Source organism: Leopardus geoffroyi, chromosome B1 (genome assembly GCF_018350155.1).
Source record: "Leopardus geoffroyi isolate Oge1 chromosome B1, O.geoffroyi_Oge1_pat1.0, whole genome shotgun sequence".
NCBI lineage: Eukaryota > Metazoa > Chordata > Mammalia > Carnivora > Felidae > Leopardus > Leopardus geoffroyi.
This window is the reverse complement of record NC_059327.1, coordinates 161,054,582-161,073,163: the sequence shown is the minus strand read 5'-3', so window position 1 is coordinate 161,073,163 and position 18,582 is coordinate 161,054,582. Positions and strand designations below refer to the sequence as shown.

The 18,582-nt window shown below is 36.1% G+C and overlaps 1 protein-coding gene across 4 annotated transcripts in view; it reads right to left on the bottom strand.

Moving 5' to 3' along the window:
- CLOCK (clock circadian regulator) overlaps positions 1 to 18,582 on the bottom strand; it is a 130,311-nt gene that overhangs the window by 73,572 nt on the left and 38,157 nt on the right. For all 4 annotated transcript variants that reach the window (XM_045474002.1, XM_045474003.1, XM_045474001.1 and 1 more), the window contains exons 3-4: positions 15,177 to 15,269; positions 1,001 to 1,090 (exon numbers count right to left, since the gene is read on the bottom strand). In XM_045474002.1, coding sequence (XP_045329958.1) covers positions 1,001 to 1,047 — 47 coding nt within the window. In that variant the 5' untranslated portion in view covers positions 1,048 to 1,090; positions 15,177 to 15,269. The remainder of the gene's footprint in view (positions 1 to 1,000; positions 1,091 to 15,176; positions 15,270 to 18,582) is intronic.

Genomic DNA, 18,582 nt, shown 5'->3' with positions numbered 1-18,582 from the left:
CTGGTAGAGTATTTATCTTCACTGTTTATCTCACAGGAAAGGGAGACAGGCTGGCCCCAGACGTCAAGTCACTTCTGTATACAACTCTAGCTACAAAACTTTTAAAGAATCCCCTATGGAAGAATCACACAGTACACTATAATAAAAATACAGGAACTTTAGTGTCAGGCCAACATAGGTCATAATTCCAGCTCATCACTTAACTATGTGACCTTAAACAAACTATTCAACCTCTCTGACCTATGGTTGCCTCAGCTGTAAAACCTCATGGAATTATTGTGAGGTTAAATGAAGCAACATATGAAAAGTACTCTACACATTACCTATCAAAGAGTAAGAGCTTAAAATATGTTACTGTATGTCATCAAATTAAGAACACCATTGACCTTTATAAAGACTTGTCAGTATTTCACATGCCACCAAGAAAGAAAAAAAATGCTACCAATTAAACTATGATAAGGCAATTGTAAGATGAATCTCAGTGTCACTATTAAAATGTAGGGAAAAAAAAAGTCTTAAAATCAAAGGTTTATCCTTTTCCCAAGAATATGATTCAAAGATTATAATTTCAACTAATAAAATCCTAATTATAGCTACCACTTATCAATCTCAAATACTAGAATGCTTAAAGACATGGAGTTAGCCCCAACAGATAGATACGGAGAACAAGGACAACACATAAGGAGAAAAAAGATTCCATAAGGTGCCAGGGAAACATGTGCCAACTATCACAATTTCTCTCGGAGCAGCTCTGACCAAATCAAACTCAAAATTACAGTTCAAGATCTGTTTAGGACACAAGCCATACACTGGACTTTGGCTATAGATAACATTAACATATCTTACTATTACACTATGTTTACTCAATATAGAAACTGAATGTAATAGGAATTATGTTTAAGCATGAAACTCCGTATCAGTTTGATAGAGATCATTACTCTAATAATAAATTTTAAAATACCTTTATAGGATTCAAAATAAAGAGTCTCTAAAAACATACCTGTCGACAATCGAGCTCATTTTACTACAGCTTACGGTAAACAACATAACATATTACGTTTTCGTCTTGTGGTAGACATTTGTACTTCTCCTTGGGTGGAAAGAAAAATACATAGTCATTAGTTTTCAAAAAAAAAAATTAGTCTACAAACAGTAATGTTGAGAAACACTTTATGTTATCATAGAGAATTCAAATGTTTTGGCTTGTACCAAAGGCTGAAATATTTTCAAGCAAATACCTTTAGCTGGGGCATATTTAAGGCTTTTTCCCTTCTAAAAAAGGAATACAGGGGAAAAAAATTGAGGTTCATAATTGATTTTATATTATAAAATAATAAAGGCTACTTTTAACATTTAGTATATATATTAGACTATGAAACTGTAAATAGGCTATAATTCAAAAAGATATATGTACCCCTATATTCATGCAGCAGTTATTTACAATAGCCAAGATATGGAAACAACCTAGGTGCCCATTGATAGATGAACGGATAAAGAAGATATGAGATGTGTGTGTGTCACACACACAAACACACACAGACACACACACACAGTGAGGAATACTACTCAGCTATAAAAATGAAATCTTGCCAATCTTGACAACATGGATGAACCTCGAGGGTATCATACCAGGTGAAAGAAGTCAGACACAGAAAGACAAATTCCATATGATTTCACCTATATATGAAATCTAAAACACAAAAAACAGAAACACTCATGAATACAAACAATAAACTGGTGGTTGCCGGGGATAAGAGGGAGGATGAATGAAACAGGTGAAAGGAAGTAAGGCCAACAAATTGCCAGTTACAAAATAAATCATGTGAATAAAAAGTACAGCATAGGGAACATAGTCATTAATATTGTAGTAACATTGTATGTCGACAGATGGTAACTACCCTTATCATGGTGAGCACTGTGGAATGTACAGAATTACTGAATCACTGTTTATACCTGAAACTAATATAACATTCTATGTCAACTATTCTTCAATTTAAAAATAATATCTAATCAACAAACATTTGTTGAAAGCCTATTTTCTATTAAATAGTATGCTAAGCTTTAGGGATAGAAGGATAAAAGTCAGTCCTTATAGGCAAAAATCTGGAACTGAATAGGGAGACAGATACCCAGATAACAGTAAGAAGGATAACGAAGGTATGTAGGAAGGAGTCCGGAAATATTCTTGATGACAATGAGTTTGTCAGATAGTCTAAATTGCTATTACTAAAAATATGGTCCAGGCCGGGCAAAGGCCCTTTATTGGCAGGGCGGAGTGGTGCTACCCCAGAACTGGGTCCCACAGTGTGGGATCCTTTAAGACATCAGGTTTTGAATCTCAGCCGATCACCTAGGAGACGAGGGAGACCATGGAGCAGGACAAGCCAGCTGCCCGCACTACTCTGTAAGGGCTGCCTGAACAGTGAGGTTTGAGACACCCGGTCCAGGGAGGACAGATTGGGGTACTGCCATTTTTCTCTTCATCACCAACACAGTGGGGCTTCAGGGCCCCCAGTGAAGGCAGGACCTGCTTACACCAAACCCCGCCCCTCCGTGCGTAGCAACTGCTTATCTACTGGAAAGGGACTGACACTAAGGGAACCAGATGGCCTCTCCTCCAGACAGCACAGCCACTGATCTCAAACACCAACCGACAACTGTCCTGCAGTTATGTATGTTAGTCTGGTTTTTTGTTTAATTTTTTATTACTATTATTTTTTTTCTCTTTTCTTTTTTCTACCCTCTTCTTCCCCCCCCCCCCCCCCCACTTTGGAATCAGATTCGTAGTCTCTGATTTGACTTTTGATCATTTCTTGTTATGTATTTTTTTTTCCTCTGCTTTGTCAGTCTGTTTAATCAGGCATTTTTATTCTTTTTACATCTTTTCTATACCTCCTTCTTTATTTTCCTTTCTCTCTCTCTGGATTAAGCTTTGTAGTTTCTCTGATTCTCTGCTTGGTCTTTTTTTCCACCCCTCTCATTTTTCTCTTTGTATGGGACCAAGTCCCCTGCACTTTCCTTTTTTTTTTTTTTTTTTAATTTCTGAACAAATGTAAGCACACCTGGTGAAAGGTCTAAACAATCCACCACCATGAGTAAGGAGGAGCTTTGTAGAAGGATGACCACTGTGATAGAGCAGCCAAATATGCAACAGCCGAGTGCAAGCAACACACTCCAAAAATGCTTCCTGAAGTGCAAGGCCCTGGACAGTGTATAACCCCCTTTTCTTTAATTTTTTTTAATGGTTATTTATTTTGAAAGAGAGAGAGTACACGCGAACAGGGAAGGGGCAGAGAGAGGGGGAGACAGGTTCTCCAAAGCAGGCTCCAGGCTCTGAGTTGTCATCACAGAGTTGATGCGGGGCTTGAATGCATGAACCATGAAATCACGGACATTTAACTGACTGAGCCACCCAGGCACCTCTGACCCCTTTATAATATAGTAGTTCTCACAGGTGCATGACACATAACAAGCTATTAAAACACATAAAAGACAGAAACCTAGCCAAAATGACGAAATGGAAGAATTCTCCTCAAAAATTCCAGGAAGAAATGACAGCCAGAGAATGGCTCAAAACAGATAGAAATAATATATGTGAATAAGAATTTAGAATAAAAGTTATAAGACTAATAGCCAGGCTTGAAAAAACCATAAAAGACAGGGGAGAATTGAGGCAGAGATCAAAGACCTAAGAAATAGTCACGATGAATTAAGAAACGCTATATGTGAGATGCAAAATAAACTAGATACAATGACAGCGAGGATGGAAGAAGCAGAAGAGAAAATAGGTAAGGCAGAAGATAAAATTATGGAAAATAATGAAACTGAAAAAAAGAGGGAAAGGAAATTACTACACCACGAGGGGAGATTTAGAGACCTAAGTGATTTAATGAAACCTAATAATATCTGTATCATAGAAGTTCCAGAAGAAGAAAACAGAGAGAAAGGGGCAGAAGGTTTATTTGAACAAATTATAGCTGAGAACATCCCTAATCTGGGGAAGGAAACAGATATCCAAATCCAGGAGGCACAGAGAACTCCCTTCAAAATCAACAAAATGGGTCAACACCACGACATATCACAGTGAAACTGGCAAAATGGAAAGATAAAGAGAGAATTATGAAAACAGATGAGGACAAACAAGCCTTAACCTACAAGGGTAGACACATAAAGGTAGTTAGCAGACCTGACCACTGAAATTTGGGAGGCCAGAAGAGAGTGGCAGGAAATATTCAATGTGCTGAATAGGAAAAATATGCAGCCAAGAATCTTTTAACGGCAAGGCTGTCATTCAGAATAGAAGGAGAGATAAAGGCCATCCCAGACAAACAAAAACTAAAGGAGTTCATGACCACTAGTGGAAAGCAGCAAAAGGACCAGAGATATCACCAAAAGCACAAAATCTACAGATAACACAATGACACTAAATCCATACCTTTCAATAATCACTCTGAATGTAAATGAACTAAATGCCCCAATCAAAAGACCTAGGGTAGGGGCGCCTGGGTGGTGCAGTCGGTTAAGCGTCCGACTTCAGCCAGGTCATGATCTCGCGGTCCGTGAGTTCGAGCCCCGCGTCGGGCTCTGGGCTGATGGCTCGGAGCCTGGAGCCTGTTTCTGATTCTGTGTCTCCCTCTCTCTCCGCCCCTCCCCCGTTCATGCTCTGTCTATCTCTGTCCCAAAAATAAATAAACGCTGAAAAAAAAAATTAAAAAAAAAAAAAAAAGACCTAGGGTATCAGAATGAATAAAAAAACAAGATCCATCTGTATACTGACTACAAAAGACTCATTTTAGACATGAGGACACCTGCAGATTGAAAGTGAGGGGATGGACGACCAACTATCATGCTACTGGAGGGCAAAAGAAAGCTAGAGTAGCCATACTTGTATCAGACAAATTAGATTTTAAAAGAAAGTCTGTAACAAGAGATGAAGAAGGGCAGTGTATCATAATTAAGGGGTCTATCCATCAAGAAGAGCTAGCGATTGTAAATGCTCATGCCCATAAGAAGGAAGAACACAAATACATAAATCAGTTATTCACAAACATAAATAAATATATAGATAATAACTGTGATTATGGGGGGAATTAATACTCCTCTTATAGCAATGGACAGATCATCTAGGCAGAAAATCAATAAGGAAACAACAGCTCTTAACGACACACTGAACCAGATGGACTTAACAGATATATTCAGAACTTTTCATCCAAAAGCAGAATACTCATTCTTGGGTGCACTTGGAACATTCTCCAAAACAGATCACATACTGGGCCACAAAACAGCCCTCTATAAATATAAAAGGTTGAGATCATTCCATCCATATTTTCAGATCACAACACTATGAAACTTGAAATCACAAGAAAAAATTTGGAAAGTTGCCAAATACGGGTAGTTTAAAGAACATCCTACTAAAGAATGAATGGGTCAACCAGGCAATTAAAGAAGAAATTTAAAAATACACGGAAGCAAATGAAAATGAAAACACAAGAGTCCAAACACTTTGGGACACAGCAAAGGCAGTCCTAAGAGGAAAGTACACTGCAATTTAAGCCTATCTCAAGAAGCAAAAGTCCCAAATACATAACCTAACCTCACACCTGGAGGAACTTGGCACCACCAAAGAAAGCACAAAGCCAGCAGAAGACGACAAATAATAAAGAGTACAGCAGAAACGAACAACATAAAATCCAAAAAAAAAACCAGAACAGATCAATGAATCTAAGAGCTGGTTTTCTGAAAGAATAAACAAAACTGACAAACCCCTAGCCAGATTTCCCAAAAAGAAAAGAGAGAGGACCCAAACAGATAAAATCACGATTGAAAGAGATCACAACCAACACCATATTATTAGAGAATTATTAGAGAACCAACACCAACAATTATTAGAGAATACTATGAAAAATTAGATGCCAACAAACTGGACAATCTTGGAGAAATGGATAAATTCCTAGACACTCACTCGCACAGTACCAAAACTCAAGTAAAAAGAAATTAAAAAATCTGAACAGACCTATAACTACAAGAAATTGATTCAGTTATCAAAAATCTCCCAACAATTAAGAGTCCTGGGCCAGTTGGCTAGGGGAATTCCACTAGACATTTAAAGCAGAGTTAAAGCAGAGTTAATTCCTATTCTTTTCAAGCTGTTGCAAAAACAAAATGAAAGGAAAGCTTCCAGACTCATTCTATAAAGCCAGCATTACCTTGATCGCCAAACCAAAGACCCCACTGAAAAGGAGAATAAAGGCCAATATCCCTGATGAACATGGATGCAAAAATCCTCAACAAGATACTAGCAAATCGAATTCAACAGTATATTAAAAGAATTATTCACCATGATCAAGTAGGATTCATTCCTGGGCTGCAGGGCTGGTTCAATGCTCACAAATCAATCAACATGATACATCACATTAATAGAAGAAAGGATAAGAACCATATGATCCTGTCAATAGATGCAGAGAAAGCATTTGACAAAATACAGCTTCCTTTCTTAATAAAAACCCTCAAGAAAGTCAGGTTAGAAGGAACATACCTTAACATCAGAAAAGCCATATATGAAAGGCCCACAGCTAATATCATCCTCAATGGGGAAAAACTGACAGCTTTCCCCCTGAGATCAGGAATACAACAGGGATGTCCACTCTCACTACTCTTGTTTAACACAGTTAGAAGTTGCAGCCTCAGCAATCAGACAACAAAACAAAATAAAAGCCATGCAAATTGGCAAAGTAGAAGTCAAACTTTCACTCTTCGCAGATGACAAGATACTCTACATGGAAAACCTGAAAGACTTCACCAAAAAATTGCTAAAGCTGATACATGAATTCAGCAAAGTCACAAGATATAAAATCAATGTACAGAAATCGGCTGCATTTCTACAACCAATAATGAAGCAACAGAAAGAGATATCAAGAAATTGATCCCATTTACAACTATACCAACAACCATAAAATACCTAGGAAGAAACCGAACCAAAGATGTGAAAAATCTGTATGCTAAACACTCTAGAAAACTTATGAAGGAAATTGAAGAAGATATAAAGAAATGGAAAAACACTCCATGCTCATGGGTTGGAAAAATAAATATTGTTAAAATGTCAATACTACCCAAAGCAATCTACAGATTCAATGCAATCCCAATCAAAATAGCACCAGCATTTTTCACAGAGCTAGAACAATCCTAAAATTTGTATAGAACCACAAAAGACCCTGAATAGCCAAAGTAATGTTGAAAAAGGAAACCAAAGTCGGAGGCATCACAACCCCAGACTTTAGCCTCTACTACAAAACTGTAATCATCAAGACAGTATGGTACTGGCACAAAAACAGACACATAGACCAATGGAATAGAAGAGAGAACCCAAACATGGACCCACACATATATGGCCAACTAATCTTTGACAAAGCAGGAAAGAGTATCCAATGGAAAAAAGACAGTCTCTTTAGCAAATGGTGCTGGGAGAACTGGACAGCAACATGTAGAATGAAACTACACGACTTTCTTAAACTATACACAAAAATGAATTCAAAATGGATGAAAGACCCGAATGTGAGGCAGGACACCATCAAAATCCTACAGGAAATAACGGGCAGTAACCACTTTGACCTTGGCTGCAGCAACTTCTCACTTGACATGTCTCCAACATCAAGGGAAATAAAAGCAAAAATGAACTACTGAGACCTCATCAAGATAAAAAGCTTCTGCACAGCAAAGGAAACAATCAACAAAACTAAAAGGCAGCCAACGGGATGGGAGAAGATATTGCAAATGGCATACAAGATAAAGGGTTAGTATCCAAAATCTATAAGGAACTTCTCAAACTCAATACCCGAAAAACAAATAATCCAGTGAAGAAATGGGCAGAACACATGAAGAGACACAAAGACATCCAGATGGCAAACAGACACATGAAAAAAGATGTTCAACATTGCTCATCATCAGGGAAATACAAAGCAAAACCACAATGAGATACCACCTCACACCAGTCAGAGTGGCTAAAAACAACTCAGAAAACTACAGATGCTGGCGAGTATGTGGAGAAAAGGGAACCCTCTTGCACTGTTGGTGGGAATGCAAACTGATGCTCTGGGAAACAGTGTGGAGGTTCCTCAAAAAGTTAAAAATAGAATTACTCTATGATCCAGCAATAGCACTACTAGGAATTTATCCAAAGAATACAGGAGTGCTGATTCATAGGGGCACATGTGCCCCAATGTTTATAGCACTGCTATCAACAATAGCCAAATTATGGGAAGAGCCTAAATGTCCATCAACTGATGAATGGATAAAGATGTAGTTTACATATACAATGGAATACTACTCGGCGATGAAAAAGAATGAAATCTTGCCATTTTCAACAACATGGATGGAACTGGAGGGTATTATATGCTAAGAGAAAGACAGATATCATATATTTTCACTTATATGTGGAATTTGAGAAACTTAACAGATGACCATGGGGGAAGGAAGGAAATAGAAGATACAAACAGAGAAGGAGGCAAACCATTAAGAGACTCTTAAACACAGACAACAAACTGAGAGTTGATGAGGGGTAGGGGGTTGGGGAGGTGAAAAAATGGGTGATGGCATTGAGGAAGGCACTTTTTGGAATGAGCACTGGGGGTTGTATGTAAGGGATGAATCACAGGAATCTATTCCTGAAGCCGACTACACAGTATGTTAGCTAACTTGACAATTTAAAACAAAATACATATATATGTATACACACACACACATGTATCTCAGATGATGCCAATGCTGGTGGAGACCACCAGCATTGGCATCATCTGAGGCCTTGTTAAAAACCCCAGTCCTACTGAACCAGAATCTACATTTAACAAGGTCCCCATGTGATCTGTATGACCATTTGAATGTGAGAAATAACAGACCAGAGCACAAGAGGTAGTATGTGAAAGGATTCTAAGCTACAAGAATAGCAACTTGCAAAGGCACAGGCCTTGAGGGAGCATCATATTTGAGAAACTTAGGAGGTTTAGCATTTTCTTTAAAAAAAATTTTTTTTTAAGTTTGTTTATTTTTGAGACAGAGAGAAAGCACAAGTTGGGGAGGGGCAGAGAGAGAGGGGAAGAGAGAAAATCCCAAGCAGGCTCTGTGCTATCAGCACAGAACCTGACACAGGGCTTAAACTCATGAACAGTGAGCTCCTGACCTGAGCAGCAATCAAGAGTCAGACACTTAACTGACTGAGCCACCCAGGTGCCCCTCGTTTAATTTTTCTTTTAACGTTTAATGTTTATTTTTATTTTTGAGAGAGACAGAGAGAGAGAAAGAACGGGGGAGGGTCAGAGAGAGAGAGGGAGACATAGAATCCAAAGCAGGCTCCAGGCTCTAAGCTGTCAGCACAGAGCCCAATATAGAGTTCAAACTCACAAACCATGAGATCGTGACCTGAGCCAAAGTCAGACACTCAACCAACTAAGCAAGCCACCCAGGTGTTGCATTTTAGCATTTTCTTTAGAAAAAATTTGGTCATGTTACAACTTAAAGTTTTAATTACTAGAGCATAAAATGAGAATAAGAGTGAGTAGAAGGGTGAAGGCAAGTGAAATGGAAAAAAGCCTTATTATAAGGGGTCTCTTACCCACATTGAAGGAATTAAGGTTCACTACTTTAAAATGAAATTGTTAGCCTAAAGTTTGTCACCCTATATTCTATAGTTTTTCTGAAGTGTAAGGCAGAATTTATTTACACAAAATACGTACATCCTATTGTCATGAGTTAAATATTTGTTAATACTAATAAATCCCCAGTTTTGAGACATGAAAAATTCTACTTTAAGTATTATACATCTTATCTAAAATTGAGAAAATAGTGCAAATTAATGTGTAACACTAAGTGAAAAGAGATTAAAGATGCTCTAAGAACATGGGATTCTAAAATATTCTATCACTGTTTTCAAATGTATAGTCATGAAAGAGCAAGTGAATAATCCTTGATAAATGATGCTGTGCCTCTGTGGTTATGGCTATAGAAATGAGACTATGAAGGGCTAAGAATTCTTAAAAGAAAATGAATAGGGAGTCAGAAGTAAAAGTAAAAGGAACTAGCACTAGATAAAATACCAGTTTTAAGTGTCTGGGTGAACATCAGGAGATGAAACGTGGAATTACCGAATTCTGGAGTTAGAAAAGACTTCAAAGATGACCTAACTACAACCCTTTGGTCTAAGAGACATACCTATCATGGTAATAACAGAGATTAGTTCTATGACTGGAACAAAAAGAACAGTGGAAAGGTAACAGTCATGTTGGGTGAATTAAAAAAGAACAATTTTAAAGTTAAAAGGCCAGATCTGATCCTTTTTTATATGGAACCAAGACTATGCTTCTTTAATTATCAAAAGGTAGAAAACAGGGAAAATTAGAAAAAAAAAAAAAAAAAGACCCCAAGAATTAGGGCTTAGACTATAGGAAGGGCCAACCTGATTGAACCCAAAATGGTTTAGAAGATACAAGCTAATGCTTTATTAGGCTATTTTACTAATGTTGGTAACAGTATTCTTCCAAACATTTATTGTGCTAAGTGAACAAATTAAGACTATATCTTTAACAGTCTAGTCCAAGATCTTTTGTCTACTTTTCTAGCCAAGTGACATAGTATATTTAAGGAAAAGGTAAGGAAGAAGTGAAATAGGTGGAACGAAGTACTCTAGAGCCAACTGGGTAAAAATTCCCTCTAACTTCTTTAAATAAAGTGTCAAATTAATTCAAAACAAAGTAATGGTGGAACAGCCAAAAGGTCCTATCTGGGGACTACCCTAGGCCTCACATTTTCAGTACAAAAAAAACCATCCAGAGTCACACCTGCACATGCTACGGATTCTAAACGATTCATGCTATGGATCCTAAAATGATTGTTTTAGGAGATATGCTGTGTCCCTACACACAGCAAGGAATTTCAAGTGCATAATCTAATACAGATCAAATTTTATTATTAAAAGTCTTCTTTCTTAAATATTGACATTCCTAGGCCAGCATAGTATGCAATAATGTGTCTTGGAAAGGATCAGTTACAGTTTCTGGGATTCAAAGTTCACAAATTAAATTACCAAGATCAAGTTACATGTAGGAATCAAATGCTCCTTTACATAAGCAACTTGAGCTCAACGTCATTCAGCGATAGGACTTCCCAGCTCTCCAGTGTTATTATTACTTTATGATGACAGAGGGCAAGGATGGCATAAGTCTTTTATAAATATCAGTTTAAAAACAAGCTTTACAAATATTTATGAAATGGGGAGACATTAAGAACTAAGAAATTTTATAAAACATTCAAAGTCTGCCAAATACAGAAGCAGATATGTTTTTAATTCAGCATGCAACATTAAATATAATTAACAGAAAATTTCAGAGCCTGGAAATCTTTGGAAAAGAACCCTTATACATGAAACAACACATTCTGTATTAAAAATAAACTGTGCAGTATCTAATGACATGATTCTAGTCCTCTGAATCGCAGTTGCTGTCACCCTCAAGGCTTTCCATTCCTACATCACGAATTTCTCCCTTAAAAAATGGATTTTTCTGATCAACATCTTAGTATTTTACCCTAAAAACAAAACAAAAACAACCCCTGACCCACCAACCCCTTCAGGTACTGCCCTCCTTTTCTGCTCCCTTTCACAGGAAAACTGCATGGCAGCATACATTTGCTGTTTGAACATCTTTAATTCCCTTCTCTCCCTTACTTTAAAATGTAGTGTTTATTTTCACCAGTGTATACATGTTCAAAGTCTAAAGTGTCCACCTAGTTTTACAAGACTTACTAAAAAATTGGAAGTCCTCTGTTCTCTGATCCCCCAATTCCCACTTTCCACCACTTTCACCCCTTGAACTGTCTCTGCAGGCGGTTAACTCTCTGATATCCTTTATTTTGCTACTTCTTGATTCCTTCTGTTTTAGGTAGGTTGTCTACACGCTCCCAACTTATTCAAGCTGTCCCAATGTAATTATTAAAAGTGTCTCCTTTTGCTCTCAAGAGAGTCTTTTTTAGGCATCATCTACTGAATTCCACTAAGAAAAATTTAATTCTTTTTGACTCCCCATCCTTACCTCATTTACATGCACACTTGCCCAAATTCCCAATATCATACTTTTGGCTAGGTGGTTATATTCAGAGTTAACATTATTATGACTCTGTAAATGCAATTCACAACTGAGCCATACAGCATACTACAATACTTCCCCTTTCTAAATAATTTTCCCTGGAGTTAATAATTGTTTTATTGTTGACTTACTTTCCTATACACCTATCACCAATTCAGCCCCAAACTTTTTTCCTGTCTAAATCTCCTAACATCTTCAAACACATTACACATTCTACCAACATAATCTCAAAGCTATTTACCTTGGTGCCCTTTGACCTATTCCTGTTGGGACTAGATGCTCTCTACAACCAGCAGTCATCTTGGGATCATTATACATAATCTTCCTGGTGATTTTCTGGGTCTCTACTAAAGGTACATTTTCTGTTTCTTATATCCTATGCTTTCATCTTTTTTAGTTTACTTATTTTGTTGAGTACCTCCAAATATAACACCCCAAGAAAGGGGTCATGGCAGATAAGCAGTTTAGAAATCATAAGTCTGAAACTGTCATCAATCATACTTAATCAATAGTTTAGCTACATACTGAATACTAGGTTGGAAATAAGTTTTCCCTGAGACTTACGAGAAGGCTCCATTGTCTTCTAGTTTCCAGAGTATTCTCAAGAAGCCCAAAGCCATTCTGATTATTGATCTTTACATGTGACCTACTTCTCTTACTCTGGAAGCTCCTCTATGTTTTACATTTTAACAGTGATATGTCCTATTTTGGACTTATTTCCACATCCATAGTGGTCACAGTATAGGATCTTTCTACTTGGAAACTTATGTCCTCTAATTCTGGACAGTTTTGTTGAATCATTCTCAATTCTTTATTTCTCCTATTTCCCTCTTTTTTCCCTTTCCATAACTCCCATTATTTCAACATTAGAGATTCTGACAGTTGCTCCAATTTTATATTTTTCTCTCCCATTTTAACTTTGTTTTACTCTCGATATATTAGCTTTATTTTTCCACTCTTGAGTTCTTCATTTCTAATTTGTTTTTCTTTCACGTTTCATAAATTTAGCATCTCCCTTCCAACTTCTCTGAAACCATTAGGTAATAATTTTGTATTTGTTTCAGTTTTTACCTGCTGTAAATGGGGTAAATTTTACCTACCTGGTCTCCATTTCCCCTAACTTGGTAAGTTCTTTTGGCATGGTCTTTGGCTCTCACATAACAGGTTTTCCTATAATGCTTAGAGATCTCTGGGCACCAAATCATTTAAGGGTGGGGTCTAAAAAGATCACTGAAATTCTTTGTGATAGGTCTTACTGACTATGAACTTTAGCAGAGGTATCAGGTTGGAATATTTCTTTGGGGAAATTCTTTTAAGTCAGTATCTTCAGCTCTTTTCTCTTAGGCTGGTTACAATTTCCAGAGAAAAATCTTCTAAACTACTGACTGAAAAATTATAAAAATCTGGTAGCCTACGTTCTTAAGCCCTCTATTTTCAACATGGTACTCCCATTCTCAACCATGTTTGCTGCATCTCAATTTTATCCTTGCTAGAAAATAAATCTCTAGTCTTCTGCTAAGATAAGGAAGGGGTAGATGCTTGGTACTCCAAGGTCAAGAAAAGGGTTTATGGAGTATAATCACCTCTTAGACAGACTGGCAACATATCGGCCTCTTTTTACTTCCACTCGTATTTCTATTTGCAGAAGTAAAGAGCGCTGTCCATTCCTGACATTTTAGAGGCTCTATAATGCTGTTAAGTTTAGTCTCAGCATTCTCACAGCTGGCTCAGGGTTCTAGGGTCTGTAAGACAGATACCAGACTTTCTTTTGTTTTTCAGGCTCCAAATTTTTTTTGCATTTGTTTCCTGTCCCCTTCTGTTTGCTCTTGTGAAGTTAGGCCTTTTGTTTTAAAAGAAGAAAAAAAAAAAAAACCATCCCTTTACTTTAGCTTTAATGGAGTTTCAAGGGAAAAAAAAACCAGGAATTTAATTGCATTTCTTTTGCCATCTTTAACTGGAAATTCCCCCATTTCCTCTTCATCAATTTTAATCAGGCTTTCACCTTCACCACTCCCACTGAGACTGTTCACTCTTATTAGAGGTTAAAGGACATTCATGCTGCCAAATGCAATAATGGTTGCTTTGGTCTACTCTCTATTTTACCTCATAGTAGCATATGATGTAACTAATCACTTCTACATTTATTAAATACTTTTCTCTTTTTGCCTTCTGCAACAGAACACTTTCCTGATTTCTCACTCATCTCACTGGTTGTTCCTTCTCCTCTAACGCTGGCACGTCCCAAGGATAAATCCTTCTCAATCTATGTACACTTCCTATATAATTTCATCTAGACATATGCCTTTAAGTATTTCTCTGTGCCAATAACTCCCAAATCCACACCCTTAGACATGATTCTTAACTTCAGAGTCTTATATCCAGCTACCTTTTTGATATTTCTACAGAATTTACAGGTGTCTAAAATATTATACAGCAAAACAGAACACTTGACTTTCTCTGTAATTTGCTCCTTGCCAAGATTTCTTCTTGAACCTCAATTCCATATACTCTTCCCCTCGTTTATTATACTCCAGTCACATTTTCTCTTTCCGTTCCTCAAGCATTCTATGGTCATTTTGGTTTCACTGCTTGTAAATCTCCTCTCTCAGATCTTCACAAGGCTGGCACATTCCTGCCATTCATATCTTAACTGAAATGTTCTTCTTCAGTGAGGGCTTTCAAATATTTATGTCTTTCAATAATAAAAGCAGTCACCAGTCTCTGTAACACATTATTTATTTTAATTCTGTGCATTGAACTAACGACAAATGTTTCACTGGTTTATTTGTCCTCCCTCTCTTTAGAATGCAACCATAATGAGAGCAGGGACAGCTTCTGTCTTGTTTATCACTGCATTCTCAGTATCTAAAACAGTATCTAAATATAGTGGATACAATACATGTTTTGAAATAAAGTAATATAAATAGGAAAAATTTTTTAATAAAACATTCCTCAAATTAGTGTGTCAAAACAGTTTATGGATTAATTTATATATTTTGCTGGAAAAATGTCAATCCAAAGTATATTCTAAGATACAACCTTCATTACCTTTTGTGTTTTTTTGGATCTTTTAAATTGCTTCTTCAGAAAACTATAGGTTCAATGTATTCTTCTATATGGCTGACCATCAGTCTCAGAATTCTGTTTAAACAACAAAAAAATTATTTATTAGATTTACTTAACTTATAGAAGTTTTCATGAAAAAGTTTTACATAAAATTTAGAACTTAAGTCACAAAAAGTGTACAAAACAAATGTTAAACTCCACAAATTGTTTTTAAAAAAAATTAAAAATAAAGACTAAAAATAACAATTCTAGTACAGAAGTTAAAAGACAAAAGTATAAAAATAACTATAACTACAAAAATGGATTCATAAGATATACAATAAAAAGATGTAATTTGTGATGTTGATAACAAAATGTAGAAGGGAGAGAGACGTGAAAGAATAGATTTCTGAAGTGTTATCAGTTTAATATAGATTGTCAAAACTATAAGATGTTTTATATAAGACCCATGGTTAAACAAAAAGAAAATACCTAGAGAAGAGACACAAAAGGAAAAGAGAAAGGAATCAAAACACAAAGGAAGACAACAGGAGGAACAAAGTGACAGAAAACTCTAAGACAGTCAAAAACAAATAAGAAAATGGACACAGTAAGTCTTCCGTATCAGTAATTACTTTAAATGTAGATGAACTAAAGTCAGCAAAGACAGAGTCGATACATTTATCAGAAAAAGATCCAACCATTTGTTGTCTACAACAGACTCACTTTAGATTTAAAGACATACAGAAGATGAGAGTAAAGGTGAAAAGATATTCCATGCAAATATAACCAAAAGAGAGCAGGAGTGGCCATACTTATATCAAACAAAATAGATTTTAAGTCAAAAACTAACAAGAGGCATAAAAGGATGTTATATAATGATGAAAGGGTCAGGTCATCAGGAAGATGTAACAATTACATATACATTCAACACCAGTGCACCCAAATATTTGAAGCAAACAAAGATGGAACTAAGGAAAGAAATAGATAGCAACACAGTAAGAGATTTCAATAATCCAGTATCAAGAAGGATAAAACATCCAGACAGAATATCAATACGAAACAGACAACTTGAATAACACTCCAGAGTAAATCAACTTGACAGACATACACAGAACATTCCACCCAATAGCAAAAGAATACACATTCTTCTCAACTGTACATGGAATATTCTCCAGGACAGATCACATATTAGATCACAAAATAAGTCATAATAACTTAAGAAGACTAAAATCATACCAACTATCTTTTCTGCCCACAATGGAATAAACTTTGACAACACAAAGAAAACTGGAAAATTCAAATGTATGAAAATTAAACAATAAATGGATCAAAGAAGAAATCAAAAGGGAAATTAGAAAATACCTAGAACAAACAAAAACATAACATATCAAAACTTATGGGATGTAGCAAAAGCAATACTAGGAGAGAAGTTTATAAGGTAAATACTACATTAAGAAAAGAAAAAAAAATCTCAAAAACAAACCCTAACTTTACACTGCAAGAAACCAGAAAAAGAAAAAATAAGCCCAAAGTCAGCAGAAGGAAATAAAAATCTCAAATAGATGTAAACAGAGGATAGAGAAACAATAGGAAAAAAATATAAAAAGGAATTTTTAGAAAAGGTCAACAAAGTGAAAAACCTTTAGACTAAGAAAAAAGGAGAGATAACTCAAAATCAGAAGTGAAAGAGGCAATACTACAACTGACACCACAGAAATACCAACAAGTTGGATAACCTAGAAGAAACAGATAAAATTCTTAGAAATACATAACCTACCAAGACTGAATCATGAAGAAGTAGAAAATCTGAACACACCTATAACTAGTAAAGATAGTGAATCAGTAATCAAAAACCTTTCAACAAAGAAAAACCTAGGACCAAACAGATTCAATGGGGAATTCTACCAAATATGTAACGAAGAATTAGTTAACACCAATCTTTCTCAAACCCTTCCAAAAATTGAAGAGGGAACACACCCAAACTCATTTTATGAAGCCAACATCACCTTCACACCAAAGCCACATGAACCCCACAAGTAAAGAAAACTACAATATCCCTGATGAATACAAATACAGAATTCCTCAACAAAATAATAACAAACCAAATCCAAGAGTATATTAAAAGGATAATACAGCATGACCAAGTGGGATTTATCCCTGGGATGCAAGGTATGTTTCAACATACAAAAATCAATATGATATAGCAAGTCTATAAAACAAAGCATAAAATTCACACAAATATATCAATGAAGAACAATCATTTGACATAATTCAACACTGTTTCGACACAAAAACACACAACTAGGAACAGATAACAATTTTCTCAAAATAACAAAAGCCATATATGAAAAGTCCACAGCTAACATCATGGTCAACAGTGAAAAACTGAAAGCTTTCCCTTTAAGATGAGGAACAAGGTAATGATGCCCACTTTTATCACCTGTATTCAACATCATACTGCAAGTTCTATCTAGAGTAATTAGGCAAGGAAAAAAAAGGCTTATATAAATTGGAAAGTAGGAAGTAAAATTATCCCTGTTCACAGATGACATGATCTTACATGTAGAATAATACCCTGAAGATTCCACAAAAAAAGCACATCAGAACAAATGCCAAAGTTGCAGGACACAAAATTAATACACAAAAATCAGTGACATTTCAATGTAGTAAAAACAAATAATCTGAAAGGGAAATTGAAAAAAAGAAACAGGCTCTGAAAACATTTCCTGGGTATGAATTATAGCTCAGCCCCTTTATTAGCTACAGATCTTAGAATAGTCACTTCATCTCCACACATCATTTTTTCGGAGATAATAGTGATAGGTACACACAGTTGTTCTGAGAATTAAATATGTTACATGTATGGGACAGTACACAGAAAACAGCAATTTTAAATATGACTAGTATTCAAAAATAAATATGATTAGTATTAATAATATTATCAATTAGATGGAAAAGGATCAAAGAGACACAAGAAAGCCAAGAAGAATTAGCTGTCACTAAAATTAAAGGAAAAGAGTGTTTGAGAAGTTAAAAATGTCAATATTGCTGTGCAGACAAGACAATGACTCTAAAATGTCCGTTTAATAACAAAGAGTTTGATACATTTGGTAAAGGAGGTATGAAACAGACACTGAACACTACTTTAAGAGTGAACTCGAAAACCTCCCCTTTTGTAAAAATATAATTTATTGTCAATTGGCTAATGTACAGTGTATACAGTGTGCTCTTGGTTTTGGGGGTAGATTCCTATGATTCACAGCTTACATACAACACCCAATACTCATCCCAACAACTGTCCTCCTCAACGCCCATCACCCATTTTTCCTCTCTCCCCTGCCCTCCCATCAACCCTCAGTCTGTTCTCTGTATTTAAGAGTCTCTTTATAGTTTGTCTCCCTCCCTG